Source organism: Brassica napus, chromosome A9, assembly GCF_020379485.1.
Source record: "Brassica napus cultivar Da-Ae chromosome A9, Da-Ae, whole genome shotgun sequence".
In the NCBI taxonomy this organism is placed as follows: Eukaryota; Viridiplantae; Streptophyta; class Magnoliopsida; order Brassicales; family Brassicaceae; genus Brassica; species Brassica napus.
In genome coordinates this window covers 28,619,050-28,638,372 of record NC_063442.1, presented here as the reverse complement: position 1 = coordinate 28,638,372, position 19,323 = coordinate 28,619,050, and the positions used below count along the sequence as shown (strand labels likewise).

At 35.6% G+C, this 19,323-nt stretch overlaps 2 protein-coding genes across 3 annotated transcripts; one reads left to right on the top strand and one right to left on the bottom strand.

Annotated features, from left to right (window-relative positions):
* Positions 1-535: 535 nt before the first annotated feature.
* LOC106422008 lies at positions 536-2,668 on the bottom strand. The gene is made up of 9 exons (XM_048740113.1): positions 2,330-2,668; positions 2,129-2,235; positions 1,864-1,911; positions 1,665-1,778; positions 1,434-1,484; positions 1,247-1,303; positions 1,054-1,140; positions 889-969; positions 536-794 (listed from the first exon to the last, which is right to left on the bottom strand). Exons 1-9 carry the CDS (start codon positions 2,460-2,462, stop codon positions 738-740), a joined length of 735 nt encoding a protein of 244 aa, XP_048596070.1. The 5' UTR covers positions 2,463-2,668; the 3' UTR covers positions 536-737.
* Positions 2,669-3,286: 618 nt separating this feature from the next.
* Positions 3,287-10,724, top strand: LOC106422060 (homeobox-DDT domain protein RLT1). 2 transcript variants are annotated; one of them, XM_022692673.2, is made up of 18 exons: positions 3,287-3,572; positions 3,640-4,119; positions 4,218-4,288; positions 4,615-4,932; positions 5,058-5,129; positions 5,224-5,388; positions 5,469-5,691; positions 6,073-6,173; positions 6,347-6,433; positions 6,553-6,705; positions 6,781-6,936; positions 7,008-7,217; positions 7,307-7,939; positions 8,011-8,475; positions 8,574-9,107; positions 9,192-9,296; positions 9,390-9,626; positions 9,709-10,724. In XM_022692673.2, the coding sequence occupies exons 1-18, from the start codon at positions 3,398-3,400 to the stop codon at positions 10,480-10,482; spliced, it is 4,959 nt and encodes a 1,652-aa protein (XP_022548394.2). In that variant the 5' UTR covers positions 3,287-3,397; the 3' UTR covers positions 10,483-10,724. The 2 variants fall into 2 exon arrangements, with proteins under 2 accessions (XP_022548394.2, XP_013718334.2); XM_013862880.3 differs by having other exon boundaries at positions 4,615-4,968.
* The last annotated feature ends 8,599 nt before the right edge of the window (positions 10,725-19,323 follow it).

The window sequence follows — 19,323 nt, the reverse complement described above, 5'->3', positions numbered from 1 at the left end:
ATTGTTGGTAGGTAAAAAAAAAGAGTTAAATGAGCAAAATTTGGATTGACTCCAAAAGCGAATCTACTAAAAAGAATTTCTAGTACTTATCATCGCAACCAACCCCAGTAAACCACATGATAAATTGAGGCTATAAGTGGGTAGTTTGAGCAGATTGAACGTAATTATGGCTTGTTGTGGATCTAAAAAAACCATAACTAGTGAAAATCAGCATTCTCAGGAATTACCATGAGTAACAAACAAATCTTCCTAATATTCTGCAAGAACAGTGTTTTAGCCCCCAAGGTTTAAAGCGTTACTATACATATGTCATATGATCCCTAAATTGTAGATTGTCTAATTAAGATTCCTCTTACAATATTTATAGCCTCTATATCTTTTGGCCGGTCCTGGACTAATCCTCACAGATAATACCGCTACGTAGTTGAAATCATTTCACGTTGAACCCTGAAAAGCCTTACGCTTCTTATTTACAATTTACAGCTAGCTAACAACGAGCGAGGAATGATTTTGTCTGCATCTCTTTGGTTGTCTCTTTTTGGATTAAAAATATTCTTACTCCAAAAACTGAACTTTGACAAAATTGTGCAACATTCCTAAAATTAACTGGTTCAAACCAGAGATTCACCCGACTATAGGGATCTCAATGACTAGACAATATTTGTAGCTACAAACAGAAGTAAAACCAATGTTAAAATGGCTGACGCTTGAGTTGATCATGTCTTCTAGGAACAAAACTAGGCAGAGAATAAGAGCCATGCTCCAAACACCGGGAAGGTAATCAATGCAGACGCCTGGAGATTTCGTTTTACTAATTAGTGTAAGGATCAGACGAATAAGACATGGACTTAACACATTTACTAGATATGAAAAGAACAGCCCACATACCATAAAAAACACAACTTCACTGTTTGCAAGAGCTGATGTGATCTGGTTTCTTTCCATCTCATGCTTGATGAAGCCTTGCAACTACAAAGAATCAAAGCAAAGCGTGGTTAAGCATAATCGTTCCATCTAAATTATGGATAGGACGAAGATTTTTAAAAACAAAACCTGGTGGTGGTATTTGGTAACAGCTGCCCAGAGGCTTCTTAACTGAGACAGGGCATTCTTTACCTCCCAGCGGATGTCACTCATGAGCTAAAAATACAGATACACAAAGGATAAATCAGATGACTAAACAAAGGTATAAGCTTCTGTTCTTCAAAATTTCATGCAAGTCCGAGAACTGTATTCAAGATTTTACCTTCAAGAGAGTGCATCTGCTAGGAACGTGATTCCTTCGGTTATTGAATTCTTTCATCTTCAAGACGCAACAAAAACAAATAAAAAGAAGTAACATCAGCGATGTGAATCGATACACTACTTTGCTCACCACTAATATATTTTCACCTGCAATAAACGAAAAACTTAAAAGCAGTAACTTAAAAGACCTGCTCAAGATGCTGAACTTGAATCCACTGCTCCGTAACAACTTCGGTCATCTATATATGATTAAAAAAAGAATGAAGCAATTTGTCACAGTAACAACATGACAAATCATTGAGATACAATTAACCATATTAGAATCAATCAGATTCCATTTGCTACCACAGCACCAAAAAGACTCACCCCTAAAGTATAAAAGGAATGGGTAAAAAGTCAAACACAAGGGAATAAACCACCTGTTTAACTTCGAAAGCTGTGGCCTTAACTTGACGCTCAGCATCTCTTGCCTTATCCTCTAAAACGTGAAGGTCAAAGTTGGCTGTTCTCAAGGCAGCCCATAGGAGCTTAACCTAGCAATGCCAACCCTGTTAATTAATCTTTATATAAGTGGAGTTGAAGTTGCTGATCTAAAAAAAAGAGAGTAGCTGAACAGACCTCTTCTTCCAACTCGCTTATCCTCTCCTGGACCAAAGGTAAACCGCTCTGTGATCAAGTAGCAAGTGTTAGCAATTAAACTGATTTCAAAGTATTAAATCTCAACTAAGAAACTGATTCCAAACAGAGACAAAGACCTTATATCATGACAAGGAAACATAATTAAAACCCGTACATATGTTTCAAAGGGTTTATAAACTCATAGTCATAGATATATCCTTTTCATTTTCTAATGCATTTCAGCTAAATTATAACCAAATCCAACCTCGAAACTATAAGAAGCAGAGTGCAAATCAAGGATCTGAGTTTCAGCATCTTGAATCAACTTCTCACGCTCTTTCACCTTCTGGGTAGTCTCCTCAAGAACAGCTTCTACATGATCAGAGCCATCAAGCAATTTAATACAATTATCAAAAAAACAAAAAAAAAACGAAATATTAAAAGAGAGAATATGTTGTTTGTGTGCCTAGTTGTGAGATTCTGAGCTTGGCTGCGTCTGGATCATTCTGGTTAGACACGATCTGCTCGATTTGAGATGAGAAAACGAAGAGTGGCGAAACGATGATGGCGAGAAACAGAGCAGCCAAATGCATATTCATTCTCTGTCACCGGTTCTCCGGCGTTCCGACTGTTTCAGGTACACCGGCGATTTTCCCGGTGTCGGCAACTTCACTGCGACTCCAAAGGATCTTTCGATTTCTCTTTGAATTGACTTAAAAATCTATAAAGGGACGTGACTGAACCGGGTTTGGGAAAGTGTGACTGAACCGCTTTTATAGTGGTTTAAAGACGGCAGGGAGTGTAATCTCCGAAACGACGAACGGCATGATGTTTATGTTCAACGCAAGTGGGCGACAAAGAAACTGGAGAAGAAAAGCTCTTGCAACCTGCGAGAGCGGATCTGAAAGACAAGACCACCAGGCCCGTAAAAGCCTTTGAAGAATATAAATTATATTAAATTAAAATAAAAATAGAAAAAGGAATAAACAAGGAAAAAGTCGAAAGAGTGATGAAGATTGCATCATGAAGGAGCTTCATAAACACAATCAACGGCAGAAGAAACACACGCGATTCGCTGTAGCATATATCATCCCTCGACTCTCTCTACTACTCTACTCTCCTTTTTTTTTTCCTTCTTTTAATTTATAAAAAAAAAACAATTTTTCTTATAAGAAACAAAAGATTAAAATTGAGAGAGAGTGAAAAAAAGAAAAGAAATATAAGAGAGGGAGGTTGAAATTAAAGATGAGTGGTACGAGTAGGAGCCCTGTTGTTGTTTTTCCCTTGCGGATTTTATTATTGTTCATTCTTATATATTCCTTCCTTCCTTCCATCCACCTTTTTATTTATTTATTTTTTTTACAACAATAATGTTTTTGTTTTTGTTTTGGGGTTACTAGTTAGTAATCTCAATCGAAAGGGGATCAGGGTTATTTGTTTTGTAAGAAAGCCCTAGCTTAGCTTTTTGTTATTGTTCGTTGTTCTTCTCTTTTGGGTGATTTGTTCCTTGCGCGGCCGTCTCTCTCTCTTTCTCATGGAGTCCGATGGAGAAGAGAATCAGATGAGGAGCGTAGCTGATTCGAACCATAAGAATAAGAAGATGAAGAAGGTCGTTGATGCTTCCAATTCAAAGGACTCTCCCTCCTCCAAGCCTAAGCGTCAGATGAAGACTCCCTTTCAGCTCCAAACCCTCGAGCAAGTCTATTCAGGTTCCTCTCCTCATCCAAATCTAATTTGTAATTTTGATTCCATCTGAATTGTTTTGTTTGAGAGCAGAGGAAACGTATCCCTCGGAGGCGACGAGGGCTGAGCTGTCTGAGAAGCTTGATTTGTCAGATCGGCAGTTACAGATGTGGTTTTGTCACAGGAGGTTAAAGGACAAGAAGGATGGTCAGGTCAAGAAAACTCCCAAACCGGCCCCGGTTCAACCGGCTTCTGCTGTTCCTGCTTTGTCCTTACCTGCTGCTGAACTGGACTCCGGATCTGATTCCGGTTCTGGCTCTGGCTCTGGCTCTGGCTGCAGCCCTTACTCGGAGCCCAGGAGGGAGTTTGCGAGTGGTAGTAGTAACTCTCGTGCTGAGTACGAGACAATGGGGAGCGCAGGGTACGAACAGCCGCCGCCACGGTCGTCTGTGATGGTTCGTAGAGCTGTTGCCTGCATTGAAGCTCAGTTAGGGGAGCCTTTGAGAGATGATGGACCTACTCTTGGAATGGAGTTTGATCCTTTGCCTCCCGGTGCTTTTGGGACACCTATAGGTATGAAGCTATTGCGATATCATTGGTCTCTTGTTGCTTTGATGGTTCCTACTCTTAACTTTCTCTCTCTTTTTGTGGTGGTGGACAAACTATTGTAGCAATGCAGACGCACCAAGGTCATCCATATGAGAGCAAAATGTATGAGCCACTTGATGTCCGTCCTCGAAGAGTTAGTTTCCTTACTATCTAATAATTCCTTTGTTTTTTTGAGTTATATAATACAACAAAACTATATACAACCTAGCTATTACCTTCATGCCTAGCTTGAAATATTTTACATGATAAATTAAAGAGGTTGTTAAACTGATGTAATGGTAGGACTAATTCTAAGAGTTCTCAGTGCATATAAGCTGACCGATTAATCTTTTGGCGGCTATTATTCTCTGATCAAATGTTAGAAAGATGATATTCGCTTTGTTGATTACATTGAAGCCATTTTATATTCTTTTTTATAACTACTTTGTTGAACTTATTTGCTTTTGTTGATTATTATAGTCTCAAGCTGCCACCAGTGCTTTCCATGAGCAACAATCTCTGAACGATCCGTCTTCCTTTACACCTGATATGTACGGGCGGTACTCTGAAAGTCATTCGCGTGGTGTGGACTACGAAATATCACGGCCTAGGAGTTCATCGTTTATGCAGGGGAATGGGCCTTTACCAAAGTCCTATGGAAACTCATCTCGTAACTGTTCTACATCTCAGCAAGACATGCCTAGCCCCATTCTCCCATCAGCTCGTGGTGATAGCTTCTTGCTGGAGAGAGACTCCTCAGGCCTCCGAGCTGAAGATCCTTATTTGTTGTCTGACGGGGTGCGTATGAGTAATGATGTGCATAGGAAGGGAAAGGTAGCTTCCTGTGCCAACTTCCATTTCATCCCCGTTTTGCGTACAAGATGTGTTCTTGTCGTAATGTTGTTCTTTGGTTACTCTCGCAGATTAACGATGGTAGACTCGGAAGAGGGAGTGGACAAAAGGATCTTGAGAAACTAGAACTTCAGAGGAAAAGGGTATTTATTTCACTTCAGTTATAGAATGGTCTTATTGTCTTTTTATTGGTATCCCTTGTAAGCCATATTGATGAGCTGAAGCTTGTGTCCTCAGAATGAAGAACGGATGAGAAAAGAGATGGAAAGGTATGAGCGTGAGAGGCGTAAAGAAGAAGAGAGGTTGATGCGTGAAAGAATTAAAGAAGAGGAGAGGTTACAGCGTGAACAGCGACGTGAAATGGAAAGAAGAGAAAAGTTTCTACAGAGAGAAAATGAACGGGTAAGTTCTGCAAATTATAAACTTTTTAAGTATGCTGAGATTGAGAAAACTAGACTTATCTCTCTGTCCGAATGTTAAAGGCGGAGAAAAATAAGCAAAAAGAGGAGATTCGCCGAGAGAAAGAGGCTATAAGACGCAAGATTGCAGTTGAGAAAGCAACTGCACGTAGAATTGCAAAAGAGGCTATGGATCTAATTGAAGATGAGCAGCTAGAGCTGATGGATTTGGCGGCTAGTAGCAAAGGATTGTCCTCGGTTATACAGCTTGATCATGACACATTACAAAACCTTGACCTGTATAGAGGTATGCTCTCTCTGCCAAACTATGATATTGATTTAGCCAAGTACTGGATTTGGTAATCACAACCCTGATGGTGTACTTAGGCTGTAGGCTTTACAAAATATGAACAATGTATAGCTTCTGAATTATATTGTCCCAGATATACCATATTGGTTGTAGCATCTTAGAACATTGCCAAGAAATATTGAGTTGATTATTTTGCTATAAAAACATTGCCCTCTAGATTGGGTAGTAGCTTAATGATTTGATGTCTCATACCATTCGATCTTTCTCCATATACTTATCGAAATCAAGATGGTCAAAGTAATTTGCTTATATCTTACTCAATTAGCTAAGTATTCTTTCTGGATCTTGCAATTCATCGTAGCTATTCTACTTTTTCAGATTCTCTGAGCACATTTCCACCAAAAGCTTTGCAATTGAAAATGCCGTTTACCATTTCTCCATGGAAGGATTCCAAGGAAAATGTTGGAAACCTTTTAATGGTATGCTCTATTGATCTTTTCTTTCTGCCCTATACTGTCTCTTACCTGAAATTAGTACCATCAGAATAATTTTGGATCAGAACAATGAGACAAATTTGGAACCAGTTGAAATGTTTGTCACGTTTTGTGACCATTTCGCATGTCAACCTTCTAACATTGTGGTTGCTTTTTAGGTTTGGAGATTCCTAATATCATTTTCCGATGTTCTCGACCTATGGCCTTTTACCCTGGATGAGTTTATTCAGGCTTTGCATGAATATGTAAGTCTTTCTTTACAACTCATTCTGAGATTCCCTTATTTTCTCGTGTTCTACTGTTGTTTCCTTCGTTCCATTGTTCTTGCTCTGTATATGATACATATATGTATATCCTATTGTAGGACTCAAGGTTGCTGGGGGAGATACATATTACTCTTCTGAGATCAATAATACGAGATATTGAAGATGTTGCTAGAACACCTTATAGTGGCATTGGAAATAACCAATATACTACAGCCAATCCTGAGGGTGGTCATCCGCAGATAGTTGAAGGGGTAACTTTCTCTTTCTCTGTATGTATAATACATATTACTCTTCCTCTTTCCTAATGCTTCCTTTTTCTTCTTCAGGCTTATGCATGGGGCTTTGACATTCGTAGTTGGAAAAAGCATTTGAACCCACTAACATGGCCTGAAATACTCCGCCAGTTGGGACTCTCAAGTGGATTTGGGCCTAGGCTCAAGAAAAGTAATTCCCGTGTGACCCATACTGGTGAAAAGGATGAGGTACTTATTCGCAGTGGTTCAGCATCTGGTGATTTTGATTTTTTTCGTAATAGTTTGATTGTGTTTTGCAGGCTAAAGGCTGTGAAGATATCATTTCTACTCTTCGCAGTGGTTCAGCAGCTGAAAGTGCTTTTGCATCAATGCTGGAGAAAGGGTTGCTGGCTCCGCGCAAGTCGAGGCATCGGTTGACACCTGGAACTGTCAAGTTTGCTGCCTTTCATGTTCTCTCTCTTGAGGGAAGCAAGGGACTGACAGTAATAGAGCTTGCCGACAAGATTCAGGTATATTTATAATCTATATTATGCTCTGTTAATTTTATTGAAAAATATAAATGTTTTATTTATTTAGTTTTTATGATTTCCATTTCCAGAAATCTGGACTTAGGGACCTGAGAACAAGCAAGACGCCAGAGGCTTCCATCTCTGTTGCATTGACAAGAGATGTGAAGCTCTTCGAAAGAATAGCCCCTTCAACATATTGTGTACGAGCTCCATACGTGAAGGATCCTGCGGATGGAGAGGCAATACTCGCGGAAGCTAGGAAGAAAATAAAGGCGTTTGAAAATGGCTTAGCAGGTCCAGAAGATGTGAATGATCTTGAAAAGGATGAAGACTTTGAATGTGATATTGATGAGGATCCCGAGGTTGATGATTTAGCCACTCTACCAAGTGCCTCAAAAAGTGCTGATCTTGGTGATGCTAATGGTTTGTCTGAAAAGGGAGGTGAGATTATGTTCTCTGATGTTAAAGCTGATGTAAAGAGTGAGGTTGAGAAGGGAGTTTCTTCTCCACCTACAAGCAGTATGAAGAGCATTGTACCACAATGCCATAGTGAGCAGCGTAAAGATAATGCTGTGGTTGAAGATAGCAAGCAGGGTAAATCATGGGTTCTAGGTCTTACAGAAGGAGAATACTGTCATCTAAGTGTCGAAGAGCGCCTTGAGGCCCTTGTTGCTTTAGTCGGCATTGCCAATGAAGGAAATTCCATCAGAGCTAGTCTCGAGGTAAAGTCTGGTTTTCATTTTATCAACTTTTGAGTCTGTAATTTGTGATCTGACTGAAATTTCTTTTGCAGGATCGTCTGGAAGCAGCAAATTCTCTTAAAAAGCAAATGTGGGCAGAAGCACAGTTAGATAACAGCTGCATGAGAGATGTACTTAAGTTTGATATTCAAAACTCTACCCGTGAGATTAATAGTTTCAACAGAGACCCTTCTCAACTTGTAGATGAAACGAAGCCGCCCCTGGAAGTTGTTTCAAACGATGTTCATAAGTTATCTACTGAGAGAGGTTCTGTTAACCAAGAGGGCAATATAAGTCAAGAAAACTTCTCTTCAAAGAGGTCACGCTCACAATTGAAATCATACATAAGCCACAAAGCAGAAGAGGTGTATCCATACCGATCCTTGCCACTTGGACAAGATAGACGCCACAATCGTTACTGGCACTTTGCTGCATCAGCATCTAAAAGTGATCCTTGCTCGGGGCTTATATTTGTTGAGCTCCATGATAGCAAGTGGCGCCTCATTGATTCAGCAGAGGTAACAACAACTTTAAACAGTTTGTAGCTATAAGGTTTTTGGTTGCTTATTGATAGAGATTTTTTAACCATTACGTGTGTGAATTTTGTTCTGTGTAGGCTTTTGACACTCTGGTTGCATCACTGGATATGCGTGGGGTCAGAGAGTCCCATTTACGCATAATGCTGCAGAAGATTGAGGGAGCATTCAAAGAGAATGCTTCTAAGAATATAAACCTAGCTAGAAACCCCTCTTTGAAGGAAGATTCTGTAAGCCCATCTAGTGCTATATTGGGGTTAAGTTCTGATTCAATGGGAGCCTCAACTTCTATTAGAGTTGAGCTAGGGAGAGATGACAAGGAGAAGGAGAATTTCTTAAAACGGTTCCATGCTTTCCAGAGATGGATGTGGACCGAGACGTACAGCTCAGTGCCTTCTTGTGCTAGGAAAGACGGGAAGAAGAGATGTGAACTACTAGCAACATGTGAAGTTTGTATTGCTTCTTATTTATCTGAGTATACGCACTGCATTTCTTGCCACCAGAGATTAGACATGGCTGATGGTTCAGAGAGAAAGATAGTAGATTCAGGTTTGACTGCATCTCCTCTTCCTTTTGGAGTCAGGTTACTCAAAGCACTACTTGTTTTTCTTGAGGTAAAGCATCATTGAACTCTTGTCAATTTTTTAATCTACAGTCAGCTCTTTGATACCAAATTTTGACAACTTTATTGACTACAGGCATCTGTTCCGGATGAAGCTTTTGAATCATTTTGGACAGAGGAGAAAAGAAAAAATTGGGGGCTTAAGTTGAATGCTTCATCATCACCTGAAGAGCTTTCACAGGTACTAACATCTTGTTTTTCTTTCCCTAAAATGCAAATATAAAATTACATTTTTGTTTTAAAAACTCGTTATCTTTCTTTCTTTTTTGGACAGGTCTTGACTTATTTAGAGAGTGCAATCAAGAAAGAATCTTTGTCATCCAATTTTTTATCGGCAAAGGAGCTCTTGGGAGCTGCTGGTGCTGATGATCAGGAATCAATGGACGTGTTTCCATGGATACCAAAGACAGTATCAGCGGTTGCTTTGAGACTTTCAGACCTTGATGCATCCATTGTTTATGTGAAGCCAGAGAAACCTGAGCCAGTCCCGGAAGATGAGAACGAGCAGATTGTAAGTCCTTTAGACCGTTTGGATTCTGTTAATAATTGTGAAACTTGTTTCTCTGTTAACTCAATTTTTGTGGTATATGCAGAGCCTTTTCCCTGGAAACTCTCTACTGAAAGGTAAAGGACCCAAAGAGCAAGAAGACCAAGACGAGGTTGTTCCAAACTCGGGTAAAAAAAGTAATAAACGACGAGTAATCTTTGGATCTGGATCAAACAAGAAGGCGAAGAAGAAGAAAGTGCAAGGGGGTAATGGCAGATTTGTCGCTGGTAGGAGCAATGTCGCAGCCAGCAGGAACATAATGAGCGTGGAGTTGAACCATCAAGTCCCTGGAAGAGGAAAGAGAACGGTTAGAAAAAGACCAGAGAGGAACGATGAGGACAATTACCGCTTAGTCAGCAGAATGGCTGACATTGTTAAGCCTACAAGCGAAGAAGATGAGGAAGAGGAAGAAGAGCAAACATTCAGAGGCATTGATGAAGATTGGGCAGGTGAAACCCCTAGAGAGATGGACGAGGAATGGGCTAGTGAAACACCTAACAGAGTGATGACGCCGATGCAAGTGGATGGTGAAAGTGACGACAACAGTGTTGGAGTTCAATCAGAGGATGATGATGATGATGAGGGTCAGTTTGTGAGTTATAGTCAGAGAAACAAGTGGGGGTTTGATTGGAATAGTAACCCAAATGAGGCTATGGAGGATGTAGAAGAAGAAGTTGCCGGAGTTGAGCAAGTACAAAGAGAATATGTCGCAGAAATGAGTGAGAGCTCTGAAGATGATGATGTACCTGCTGCTAATAATAATGCAGCAGCCAACAATTACGACAGAGAATCAGAAGATTACAGCAGCAGCGATTCATGAGCATGTGGACAAGGAAGAAGACATATTTTATAATATATAGGGAGAAAAGAAAGTGATAGTGTATCAGAATAGGTGAGAAAACCTAAGAGAAGCATTAGAAGAGAACATTTATGATTTGGTTTGGTTAAAGTCAAGCCAAGCCTAAGCATATATTAGCAAATGCATTTGTTATCATAACAATAATAATAACTTCATTGTTTTGTTGAGTAGTAGTAGTGTAAGTCAAATGATTCTTGTGTTAATCTATAAGGTTAAGCATAGCATCTCTCCTTTTGTGTCAAACATTTATGCTCCGTTAGAGTGTTCCTGTAGTTTCATCTCTCTTTTTCTTTCGGATGAGAATCACGATTCAGGTGGAAATTATTATCTTACCATTAAATGGTTACATGCCCAAGACAAAGAGACATGTTTGAAGAGAGGACTTGGAAAAGAGTTTGCGTGTTTTTCTCAAATCATTGTCATAATTTTTCGCAAGCGCATGTATATCTTCTGCTTCGTTGTCTTAGTGACCCCCTTTCTCTTTGAAATTCTTTTAAATAAAATTACAATATTATACTATTTGTTATTCTATAGTAAATCTTACCACTTTCGTGGATGGTCCAAGCCTCCAAGTTAGACCACTCTAAGAGCATCTCCAACCCATTGCTATTTTCACCTCTATAATAGCATTTAGAGGTGAAATTGCTCCAACCCACCTCTATTTCTTCCTCTATAATAGAGATTTTTATTTTTTTCTCTATTTATAGAGGAAGAAATAGCATTCCTCTATTTTTTACTCTATATTTTAGAGATTGCTATTTTAGGGGAATACATTGGAGCATATCTCACCTCTATTATAGAGTTCCCCTATTTTAGAGGTGAAAATAGCAAAATACATTGGAGATGGTCTAAGTAACGTAGTTAATCAGCTCGTGCTTTTTTTTTTACTGTTTCAATAAATTGAAAAGAAACACATTTCAGTTCTCTTGAATCTGCGATACAAAACAAGAATTTTACATTTGAGCATTTTAAGATATCTAAAATATAATTTTATTTTTATCCTATATACTATTCAAAATATCAGAAGTGCAATCACTATTGAACCACAATATGTTCTAGTCTCTTATGGTTATGCTTGTTCTCCTAATTAACGTCACAAGCCAAAAATTCTTTACCGTACACTTCCATCACCAATCAACTGTTATATTTTGTCCATATCTACATGTACAAAATATATATCTTTGAAAGATGGAACATTATCTTTGTCAGGCGGAACATCTGTTTGAAACGATTCCAAATCGTATATAAGCTAAACTTGCTTTTTTGTACACGACACATGCGGTGATAATATGCATGACTCAAAAGAACAGAAAATGTCGAACTTTAGATTGGAGACAATAACAACTACTATAGAACTTCAAATGGAAATTGAACATTATAGATAATAGTTGTTAAGAGGGTTTCTTTCTTTCTTATTTTTACCCCCACCAACCAAAAGCAGGAAGATGAAGGTGGAACGTGAAATAAACTCAATAGTATATTCTTAAAGATTAATTAAAGTGAATGATTAAGCTTAAGGGAATCATTATCGTTACAAAAAGGCAAGAAAAAAACTTTAGGGAATAATTATGATTGCAAGGTAGGAAGATCACCAAAACTTGGGTCTGAATAAATTGAACTTCTCCCTGCTTCTAGACGCTTTTCTTGTTTCTTTTGGCTCTTCTATTTTCATATTTTAACCACGTCGAACCCACAACTACAGTTGTTTATATATAAATTAATTATTGGACCCATCGGTCCAGATAAAACACTTATATAGATCACGAGAAATCATAAGAGGTTCCATCAACTCTATATCTCAATATCTTACGGGAACTCTACCAATATGAGGAGGTTTTTTACATACGGGCTTGAATTGATCTTGGCTAAAATAAATTCTATAGAACATGCTAACAGAAAAATGTAGAGTTTTCAAGATCTCTTATGATATTGGCCCTGGATATTGGGTGCACTTGGGATTTTTACCAACATACAATTTGAATATGGATCGATGAGGTGATACAGGAGCAGGTGTAAGTCTTCAAAATATACTATTTGATAAGATGGTGTACAATTTATATTCCATCAAAGTTTGCAAAAGTGCCACTATACAATATATCAGGTCCCGCAGATCTTATTGCAAGTGGGATATTTCGAAAAAGTTTGGGTACAACCACAAAAGCTTATTTGAAGATTTCACAAAAGAAAAAGAAGAAAAAGTAGTGAAAAAGAAACACATTTGAGAATTAAAAATAGTAGAGGAAAGTTTTCGTTTGGAGTATTAATATTTGATGTGAAAAGAAAAGATAGCCCATGTATTATTAATATGCCTCAATTCAAGTACATACTTAAAAAAAAAGCCAGAAGGAAAATTGCGCCATTTTTTTTTATATATGTCATAATATATTTTACATAATGTTTTCCTAGATAATGCGACTTGCTGCAACTCCCTTGTTATTCTTAAGTTGTAGTATATTCTAATGCTAAATTAAACACTGAATCACAAGTCGTTGACTTGGGACAGATGAAAGACAGGTCTATGCTATTCACGTTATCCGTGAAAAATAGATTAAGCCACTAATGAAAATTTAACTGTGGTTAACCACAGATAACCAATCAAAATTAGAACCAGTACACTGTTAAAAATAAAATTTTAATTTTGAAACAAAAACATTATAATATCATTCAGAGATTTTAAATTCAAAAGATTTAGTTGTAAATGAGCATGTATCTTTTCTAAATTACTTAAGATAACAACGTAAAATATATTTGTTCGCATACATTTCTCACCTTAGTTCTATATTTTAGACTGTTGGCAACTTCATTGTTTCTTAAGTCATAACATATAGTTTGAAGAATGAGTCCATACAATGAAGGGTGTCCAACTACTCCAAATAACCGTTACCCTAACGGTTACAAATGTATAGTGCTTTGCCATGTGATCGACTGATCCATACACACGATACAATGCTAAGTTACCTCACACAAATCTTGCGCCCACATCCACATGATATTAACATTCTTTCCTTTCCAGCTTTTTTTTTGATAAAATACGAAATAGAATATAAAGTTATTGAGTTGTCACCAACGCTACTGCTTCTAGTTACACAATTAGTGGTTGGACAACATATATAGCGTGTATAGAGAATTAGAGATAGCGCAGTAAATCTAGTTGTGTATATGGAAACTATACCGTAGATTCTTTTGTAAAAAAAGTTTATTGGTTGTATCTACTTTAAATATACAGTAGATAATAGAACAATGAATTGGTGTGACTAAGAAAATTATAACTTCTTACATATAAAGATATAATAATAATATATATACAAACTGCTTTGATAAAAAAAAAATACACAAGCCGTATTTTAGAACAAACGATGAAACAATTCATTATGACTCATATGTTCCTTCCTTGGATGAATTGAGGAAGCAAAAAACACACACACAAAAGTAGAGCAGCTGTTTAAGTTGAATCTTGTTTTTGCATTGGTATAAACAGACATCGAGATTGCATGCAGCAGTCCCTATGAATGATAAGACACCGGTGCGATGTTTCCAACTTTGGTTTTGTCTCGGGAATACTCTCTTTTCTACTTTTCTCGATTTCCTTTCATCTCTCTTTTTTGGGCAAACCCCCCTCCCCCCAAAAAAAAACGTGATGGAAGTGAAATTATTTGGTTTCTAAAGTAATGATCAATTTTGTAGAAAACGTTGATATTTTGTTTGTTATTGTTCAAAAATCTGAAAACTTTTCGTTCAAGTCTTCAAGTATATTGTTAGGCTCAAATGTATAGTCATGATATGGTTTACTTACGTACGTTAATTGCTAAGCTGACAAAAATGAGTATAAACATTGTTATGGCCTTATCGGTTATGTAGAAAAACTCTAGAAACCAAAAAAAAAGATACTAAAATGAATGTGATAGCAAAAGATACCATCTCTAATGTATATTGATATTTATCCTCTAAAATAAAATATTTCATCATAGAGATGAAGTTTGATCTAATATATTTTTCTGTAATATCATTACTCTAGATATAGAATAAAAAATAAAAATTGTTAATTTTTCCTCTATATCGAGACAAAAATAGGAACGAGTTCGAAATGTTCCAAACTAACATACAAAGTTATATAGTAAAAATAATTTAAAGAAAGTAAATGCTATTAAAGTGCGATTCTATGATAATGATGCTGCTCTTACTTGTCTGTAACTTCACTCGCACGTTAAAAGTACCACACTCACAATGTTTGGTTACTGTTTCCTGTAAAATTAATAAAGATTTTAATTAACTTTTTATATAAATTGTTACTTACAAAAAATAACATTTCAGACCATTTTAGTAATTTGTTGTTGTTTTAATTTGCTGCTGTTGCTGTTAATCTACTACTAACACATCATTCAAAACACTAATCTTAAAATGAATCAATATTTGCAATGTAGAACAACAATGTGCTGACTAATTAAAACATAGTTACGTCCGGTAAGTATGTTATTTTTGGAGCTAGTTTACGTTAATGGACACACCACACACGTACATAATTAGGTTGTTAGATTTTAAATCAACACTAGATTTTGATCCGCACTATTTATTTTTACATTTATATATATAGATATTTGTTTTATATAATTAGTATATATTTTTAATGTTATTCATATATTTAAATGTTTATATAATTATTTCAAATATAATAATTTTATAGTTTTCATGATATAAATTAATTAATTATTTCAAATCATCACACATATATATATATATATATATGTATGTTGCTTCTTATTATATATTTGCTGTATTGAATTTATGTTTGATTATCAAACCAATTGTTTATTCATGAAATAACATATTTAAAAATTATTTTGTATTTAATTTATTATGATCATACCCTGTAATTCAGAGCGATATATTTCCTTTAGCAATTTTCTTATGTTTACTCATTTAAGATAATAAATTATTGTATATATAAGAGTTTAAGATAGGCTAATTTTTATAAATGTATTATATAGCTAACTAATGTTAACCCATTCTACCAACATATTATATTTTTTAGCATAGATGTTTTATATTTATGAAAATAAAATATATTAACTTATCAATTTAAAATAATTTTATCATATTTACTTAAATATAAAGGTTTTATTTTAAAATGATAGATATTATTATAAAATAGATAAAATATGATATAATTTTTTATTTTAAAAGATAACTGAATATATATATATATATAATTACATTTTATTACTAATTACAAAATTAGTGAAGATATATATATACAGTTTTTGACATTTAAAATCTTGTTATAATCTTTTATTTTCAACAGATTTTTTGACATTTTAAATTAAAAGATATTATTATTAAAGTAGTTAAAATATTAAATATTATTCGCATTAAAGAAATACATTTGATAATTTTTTAAATAATGGTTTAATTAAAAATGTCACGCATGAAAAAAAATCATGACTTCTATTTTAATAGATAAGATACAGAAAAATACCGAAATGTGCGAGAAAGATTAAAGAGAAATACTTATAAGTGTGCCGGTGTTATGTGAGGTGGAGGTTCAACTGCACAGATATCTTTCGACGTGGGATCATAAAATGATATGTTATCTTATGTAGGGGCAACATAACATTTTGAGTTACTAATATGACAAAACAAAAATGAAAAATGCGACAAAAGAAAAGACAACTTGGAGTGTGTATTGAGTGAGATTGGCATGCATTATCTAATAATTACACAACCAAAATACTACTCCACGTATCATTAACGGTTGGCTTATCAACAATTTGATCTCATATTTTCTTTATACTACTATATCTTAACATGGATGCGCTTATTTCATTTTTGCTTGTTCACAAAACAAGAAATAATGAATCGTATTCATTAATTACTATCTAGGTACATACAAATGGCAAATCTTACACACCACATTTATTATTTGTGGATCTCGTTGTTGGGGAAATTGTATCTATCACAAATTTTACCGCAAGATCTAAAATAGTAGGTGTATTAATTACTTAGCAATGATTTGCTTTTTTTTTTTTTGAATTGAGGAAACCCTACAAATTAAAACATGTCTTGGGTGAAATTTCTGTAGTGTTGTTTTTCAAATTATAGTTTTGAAATTTTGTTTGTAAAAAACACATGGTGTCCCTAACAACTGGATCTAATATCTATCTTATTAATAGAGAAATTCATTCCACTCATTCCACTACAAGATATATGAACAAAATTGTCATAGAGTTTGAATGAATTTATTTATATTATAACATCAAAATAGAAATAATTTATTTAATATACTATCACATATATTAAAATAAATATTCGCCGACACAATATTAAATTATCAAATGAGCCACATATGATATTATTCTAATTGCCTAAATGTCCAACAGTAATAATATACATGAGTAACCAACACCATGTAAAAACATTTATATCAGATAGTTAATCTTAAATTTGATACAAAATGAAATGAACATTTACGTGGTCGCGTATAACAAAACTGAACTACAATAAAAGGCTAATTTCAAAACCAAAGAATTAATCCAAACTGAAAAGAATTAAACTAAAAGACACCAGATCAAAATAGAAAAACATAAATATTTAAATGGATTTTAATTTATACTAGATTTTGACCCGCGCTTGAAAGCGCGAGTTTGATTTTGTTTTGCTTTTCATAATTATGAAATTTAGTGTTTGAATCATATAATCTTGAAGATTATTTTACTAATGAAATTTAATGTTTGAATCATATAATGTTACACCCAAATCTTGTATAAAGCTTCTATGTAGTGTAGTGTCTTACATGTAACGTGTTTTGTAGTCGATGGTAATATGTGAGAAAAATGAATATTTCGTTAACGTAACAGTTATAATAGGTTGTGCTCTGGTTTTGGTTCATGTAATGTATTTTGTTTGGGTAGAGTGTTTAGCAATCGGTTTTAGTGGTTATGTATAAATAATAATGTATACAGTTCGCATGGTTAGAGTAATAATCGGGAGTCTATAGGGTAAAAAATATTGTCAATTATTGTTATAATATACATGGTAAGTCCAAAAAAATTTAAAAATAATAGGTCCAAACAATTTTCATAGGTAGATTTTTTCAAAATCCTTCCCTTTTAATAGTATTGATATCTAAAGAGTAAAAGTAAAAAAAAAGAAGATGAATGGATATCGATCAATTATCCAAATTTTTTTTAGAATATATATATATATATATATATTTATTTATTTATTTATTTAAAATATTATTCATATTTAAATTAAAATTAAAATAAAATACTTAGACTACATTAAGGGTTAATTTGCCAACTAACCAATTTTGAGATCAATATTAAGAATATAGCTATTGATTTGAAATTAGGGCTGGGCAACCGGTGTACCATTCGGGTTTCGGATCCATCCTAATCGGGTTCGGGTTTTCTTGGTTAACAAAAACAAGCCCCATTCGGATAAAACTGAAGATCGGTTCGGTATCGGTTCGGGGGCTATATGGTTCGGGTCGGGGTTGGTAGACAGGCGTGGAACCGGTATAACCCGGAATACTTTCCGGTTCGGGGTGTGGTTAGTATTTCGGTTCTTAAAAGTACTAATTGTAGTGAAAGTAACCATTACCGTACAAAAGAATTTCGTAACTTGTGCTGCAAGTAAGTAAAAAACACAGAGAAATAAAGCATTGAAAATTCTCATAACCCCTAAGGCAACACTGATATAAAACCAAAACACTTTTATTATTGATAGAAGAGTCAAAAACTTAACAACTCAGAGAATGCAAACAAAGCAATAATGAAATGCTTAAAACCAAAATAAGAAACATTATTCAAACTTGAAATTTCAAAGAAATAAAAACCAAATGCAGAAAACTTGAAGCTCCATGCTTCAACCTTCACCCGCTTCACCTTCACCCGCCTTCTTCCACTTCATGCTTCGACCTTGAAGCTTCAATCATCAAGCATCTGTGCTTGAAACTCTACAACATAAAAACAAGGCATAAGAAAGGAGCTCATTGCATAAACAAATACTACACATAAGACAGTATAAAGAAACTAAGTGAAAAGATAGACATACCTTTCTGAAGTCGATCAAGCAACTCCACATCAGCAAGTATTTGCTCATTTGTAGTGACTTGTTCACTCACCTTGATGTCAGCATGCATCCATTGCTCAGTACACATGAGAACTTCTATCATGTAATGAGTTAAGCAACTCCGATATGGCTCCAAGATCCTCCCACTGGTGCTAAAAGCACTTTCAGATGCCACTGAAGATACTTGCATGGCGAGTAGATCTCTTGCCATTTCAGCAAGCACAGGATACTTCATCTTGTGGACCTTCCACCACGCGAGAATGTCAAACTCCACACCAAGCAAGAGCTTAGGAGTTTCAACTGCCTCCTTCAAGTACACTTCAAGTTCGTCCCTTGAATCCTCTCCCTTTTCAGCAACCATCTCCTTGTAAACACAATCCATCCGCTCATAACCGAAATCTTCAACCACCAGCTCCATTCTATCCGGGCCTTGATCTGTCGACTCTGGAGGAGGCTGAGATGATGATGCGTGATTTGACTGAGAGGCTTCTCCAGTAGACCCTCTGAGTCTTGTGTTGTACTCTTTGAACATAGACCTGAGATCCAAAAACATAAATAAAATATTTATACAAGTTTTGGAGGCATTGTTATTGAGGTCTCGGAGATTAAATTCATGATTATAAAACAAATACCTGAGAAGATCACCAACAGATTCCAGCATTGCATTAGACTCTAAGCTCTCCTTCTCATAGAGCTTCTCAAAGCAGAGCTTGGCAAATTGCATCTTCTTCC